Genomic DNA, 5,715 nt, shown 5'->3' with positions numbered 1-5,715 from the left:
AGAAACAGGAGGATTGAGCGGGCTCACTGGTCACCAGTATGGCTCCCGTTTCAGTGAAAAAAACCTGTCTCAATGAGGCAGGGTAGAGAGTAACAGAGGAACAGCAGAAGTCCTCATCTGTCCTCAACCTGTGCATCTGAGAGCTTCACACATGAACACACCCATCACATGCCATGACACACACACAAATATATTTTAAAACCACTTCAACAGGTCCAACTCTGTGTGATGGAGAGAGCTCAGCCTTGAAGAAAATGCAGCTCTTACTGAGGACCCAGAGTCAGTTCCTAGCAATCTTGTGGGCAATTCAAGTCTCCCTGTCATTCTAGCTGCAAGGGATTGAAATTCCTCTACTAGCACCCACACTTCTGTTCCCTTGCGCACACACACGCATGCACACATGCACACACAACTTTAAAATAACTAAAATATGCAGCTAGAGATATGAGCTCTGGGGGTACTGGTTAGTCCCTATTGTTGTTCCACCTATAGGGTTGCAGACCCCTTCAGCCCCTTGGGTGCTTTCTCTTGCTTCTCCATTGGGGGCCCTATGTTCCATCCATTAGATGACTGTGAGCATCCACTTCTGTATTTGCCAGGCACTGGCATAGCCTCATACAAGACAGCTATAACAGGGTCCTTTCAACAAAATCTTTCTGGCATATGCAATAGTGTCTGGGTTTGGTGGCTGATTATGGGATGGATCCCTGGGAGGGGTAGTCTCTGGATAGTCCATCTTTTCGTCTTAGCTCCAAACTTTGTCTCTGTAACTCCTTTCATGGATATTTTGTTCCCTATTCTAAGGAGGAATGAAGTATCCACCCATTGGTCTTCCTTCTTCTTGATTTTCTTGTGTCTTGCAAATTGTATCTTGGGTGTTCTATGTTTCTGGGCTAATATCCACTTATCAGTGAGTGCATATCTAATGACTTCATATCTCTAGCTGCATATGTAGCAGAAGATGGCCTAATCGGCCATCACTGGAAGGAGAGGCCCCTTGGTATTGCAAACTTTATACGCCCCAGTACAGGGGAATGCCAGGGTCAAGCAGCGGGAGTGGGTGGGTAGGGGAGCAGAGCAGAGGGAGGGTATAGGGAACTTTTGGGATAGCATTTGAAATGTATATAAAGAAAATATCTAATAAAATAAATAAATAAGAAAAAAGAAAGTGTAAGCTAAATAAACTTTCCTCCCCCCCCAAAAAAATAACTAAAATAAATATTAAAAGCAAACTGTTTTAGAAAAAATGAAATCCACTATTCTTCATGCATCTTTCTACACTTAACATTCAAGCTCTTGTTGACGCTGGCTCAGCTAAGCAGAAACTGTGACTTACCAAAATCCTCAGTGGATTGGAGATTACCCACTTTGTCCTACTTTCTGACAAATATGTGTGACTTTGCCAAGACTGGATTGTTGACTTTCAGATGTAGTCTAAAATCATGATGGAACCTCCTAGCTCACTAACCTCTTAAGAAAGCACCGTTGTTAATGATCCATTTCCACAAAAAAGTCCTGACTAACACATTACTACTTGATATGGAATGAACATTTATATGAATATTTTCAGTAGAACCTGAGAAATGAAATTATTTTTGTTACGAATTGGCTTAGAAATAAGTATTGATGTTGTTGTAATTGTTTTTCTTGCTACAACCAGATTCTATCTTTTCCATTGATATAACTAAAAACTTTTCTTGGAAGGCTGTCTGGAACTCATGAATTTGGTAAGAAGTTTCGTAACTCACATTGGAAATGGACATAGAGGGAGCTGTCTGACCATGACCTTAGCCCTTGTGCAGACTGGAACTCTACACCCTTTGGCTAGTCCCTGCTAATGATAATGTGAGGGATCGCTGCCTGCTTACATTTATAAAGATTCTGGAAAAAAATCTTCTGAAATTTTTAAAGGAGCTCATGCAGTTATCTGTGCAGTTAAAGGGGAAGGCCAGAGGCCAGGGGTAGGATGACAATTACAAGAGATTCTGCCCAGTTGAAATGGGAAACCCCCTTTTAACTTACTGGTTTTCAGCTGGGGACTGGAAAAGCAAAACAAAAAGGGCTTCTCCCTGAAAAGACACAGGCTACTGAAAAGTTGGGAGTGTGAAACCCTCCTGTCTAGCCACATGGGCTGGCTATCTCTCACGAATAGTAAAGCAGAGACTACAAAGAAAGACAAGTGGTAAGGGCTTGGAGACTAAGCAAAACATGTAGAATTATGTGACTCATGAACCTGTTCAAAAGTAGATTGATAGAGGCTTAATAAAAACCCAAGTAATAAAGGTCCATCCTTAATATCAGTATTGTTCTAGAAATTCTGACTGATAGAGTAAGAAATGGATGTGTGCTTAGAAACCTTAACAGCTGGATGTGGTGAATATAAAAGCCTCAATGGCTAGACGTAATGTATATACAAACCTTAATGACTAGATACTTTAAATCTCAGCAGAGGCAGGCAAATCTCTCTGAGTCTGAGACCATCCTAGTCTTCACAGAGACTTCTGGGCTAGTCAAGCTATATACTAAGACCCTGTCTCAAACAAATAATAGCAATTATTTAAAAGAAGTTAAAACAATGTAAAGTTTAATATGCCTATTTATTATAAAACAAGAAACAAAACAAGTGAAAATATAATATAAACTTTATTGTTTATATGTAACCTTGTTTATATAACATATATAATAGTGGCAATAATGGTTACGTTAAAAACTAGTCTTTTTCCGTTTCACTCAGCTACTCCCCTTAGACTGTACCTAATCGTCCTCTGATTACACGACTGCTCATAAACCCAGACACTTGTTTATGGATCTTGGGCTCTTCATTTCTAGAGCCTTTTTTCTCATGTGAATCAGTACCACAGTTTTTAAAAGATTTATACAACATCTGGAAATAATCTGTAAGGAACATCTTGAAATAAATAAAGCCACAGAAACTCTCTGTAAAGTATAGATGATTCTCCAAAAATGCATGTTCCCTTTTTGAAATTTTGAGCCGGGCAGTGGTGAAAAAATTGGTCACATGGGTGAAGGAATTCAAAATAGTTTCTTAGACTTGTATTACAATGTAATATTGTCAAAGGCCAACTATTCTGTTTTTAAAAATGTGCTAGTGCAAACTCTAGCCCAATCAGTGAGACAACCCAATCCTGAAATGGATTGCAACAGAAGGAAGGATTTTACAGTTGTTACTAGTTTGTTTGTTTTGAGACAGTTTTTATGGTGAAACCCTGCCTGACCTGGAACTTGCTGTTTGCCTAACTGGCCTTCAATGACAATTTCTCTGCCCCATCCCTGCCCACGCCTCCGCCCCTGCCCCTGCCCCTGCCATCAGTACTGAGATTGCAGATCTGAGCCACTGTGTCTGGGGATGGAAGAATTTACTACCTCCTTAGAAGATCTTCATGTTTATGAACAGACAGTGGAATGTAGATTTTAATTGGCTATCTTAATTTTAATTGGCTATCTTTCTTTGTCATGAATTTGTTCATGAAAATTTCATTGTCATTAAATAAATCCAAATTTCTAGTGATACTTAACTTGAAACTAACTCTGTAAGATCTATTTGAGAAATACCTTAATTTCAAATTAATGAATATAATTTATATTTCCCTACATCCTTTTAGGGTATTTTTTGGAAACCACTATTTCTGCCCCTGTTTTCATGTGTAGATAGATAGATAGATAGATAGATAGATAGATAGATAGAGATAGATAGAGAGATATAGATATATGAAAACCTATGGTTGGTTTACCATTTTCATAAATTTAATCACAAACTTTTTAAAAACAGTAAAATATATTGGTTTCATGGATTGCATTACAAAAATAACATATATGTGTGTGTATATATATATATATATGAACATATAGATATTCATATACATACATATATACACACTCATATATGACAAATTCCTTCTGATTTGCACTCTAAATTCAGCCTTGTGATTTCAATTTCTGAATGAACAATCACCATCAGCTCACAAAAGATCATCTAAGGGCAGAAAAAGGTTTTTTACATGCAATTCTTAATACTGGATTTACCACAGTTAAACCTACATAACAATAATGTCCAAGATCATATCTATTCTATGTCAAGTAACAGATTATATACAAACACCAAAGTATAACTTACATATATATTTTAATTCAAATAACTGATGTTAAAAAACCATGAAATCGGTGCCTATAGTTGGCTCACTATGTTCATAAATATAATCACCAACTTTTTTTTATTTAGTTTATGTATATGAGTACACTGTGGTTATCTTCAGACACAGCAGAAGAGGGCATTAGATCCTATGACAGATGGTTGTGAGCCACCATGGGGTTGCTGGGAATTGAACTCAGGACCTCTAGAAGAACAGTCAGTGCTCTTAGTCACTGAGCCATCTCTTCAGCCCCCAATCACCAACTGCTTTTAAAAACTGTAAAATACATGGGTTTCGCGAATTGCATTACAAAAATAACTTAGACCTAGATGAGTCTTTTTGGAAAATTTTACCAAGGAGAACCATCTTCAAAGCTCTTCTGAACCAGGGATAGAAAAAGGCATAAACCATCGGATTGAGGGCAGAATTCAAGTACCCAAACCAATACAGTGCGTCATTCAGAGAGGGTGGGATAACATAGCCCAGGAAAGGGTCCAGGACCATGCAGAGAAAGAAAGGGCACCAGCATACGAGGAAAACGCCCACCATGATCCCTAAGGTCTTCACAGCTTTTGTTTCCTTGCTTTGTGGTGCTCGGCTTTTCCCTTCCAATCCAACTTGAACATTCGTACGATTGATTGACCTTGCTTGTCCTTTAGCTATGAAATATATCCTATAGTAAACAAATAACATAACAGATCCAGGTATATAGAAGGAAGTCATGAACGCCAGTACCCCAGATACTTTACTAAAGAAGGGAGAACAGCCGCCCAGGTAGCTGACCTGATTGCGATACAGCTCTTCAACTCCTTTTAAGTTCAGTTCCAGGAAGATCATCCCAAATGCATAAACAGCAGGAAGGCTCCAACTAACGAGAATCATCACAAGAATAGTGGAGATATTGATCTTGGCTTTGTATCTCAAAGGGTCACACACAGCACAGTAGCGGTCAATGGAAATGAAAGCTAAGTGGAAAATGGATGTGGAGCTCAGCATGATATCCGTGCTGGTGTGAACTTTACAGAGGATTTCCCCAAAATACCAACAGCGCTCAACAGTTCTCACCATGCTGCAGGGCATTATCAGACAGCCCAGCAGGAAGTCGACAATGGCCATGGAGTGAAGGAGCCAGTTGGTGGGTGTATGAAGTTGCTTAAAATGGGATATGGAAATTATTACTATTAAGTTGCCAACCAGAGTGACCAGAATTATGAGTGACATTAAGCTGTACAGGGAAGCGCGGACTTCCCTTGACCAGTTGCTGTTCCTGTGGGAAATATTTGTGATAGCGTGGCAAAGATGCATCACTGCAGAGAACTCAACACAGGCTGGGTTTTCCCTTTGGCTGTTGAGCAATGCTTCTCCAGAACTCATAGTCAGGTTAGAATTCCACCTTCTTTTATTTTTATGGACACGTACCTGTCCCTGAAATCTGAGAGGAGAGAAAAGGAGAAGAAAAATGAGGAAAGAGTCAGCAACTAACTCAGTCTTTTATACCATATTTCCACGTTCTTGCTGAAGAGTATCTGCTTTGGAAATTTGACTTACAGGGTCAGTGTAATGC

General features: G+C 39.1%; 1 protein-coding gene across 1 annotated transcript; it reads right to left on the bottom strand.

Moving 5' to 3' along the window:
* Window positions 1–4,398: 4,398 nt before the first annotated feature.
* On the bottom strand, window positions 4,399–5,500 carry Taar1 (trace amine associated receptor 1). Its single transcript, XM_021175348.1, has one exon. It carries the CDS (start codon window positions 5,454–5,456, stop codon window positions 4,458–4,460), a length of 999 nt encoding a protein of 332 aa, XP_021031007.1. The 5' UTR covers window positions 5,457–5,500; the 3' UTR covers window positions 4,399–4,457.
* Window positions 5,501–5,715: the final 215 nt, after the last annotated feature.

Source organism: Mus caroli, chromosome 10 (genome assembly GCF_900094665.2).
Source record: "Mus caroli chromosome 10, CAROLI_EIJ_v1.1, whole genome shotgun sequence".
In the NCBI taxonomy this organism is placed as follows: Eukaryota; Metazoa; Chordata; class Mammalia; order Rodentia; family Muridae; genus Mus; species Mus caroli.
Note: the sequence above shows the minus strand (reverse complement) of the source record. Positions and strands in the feature narration are given on the sequence as shown.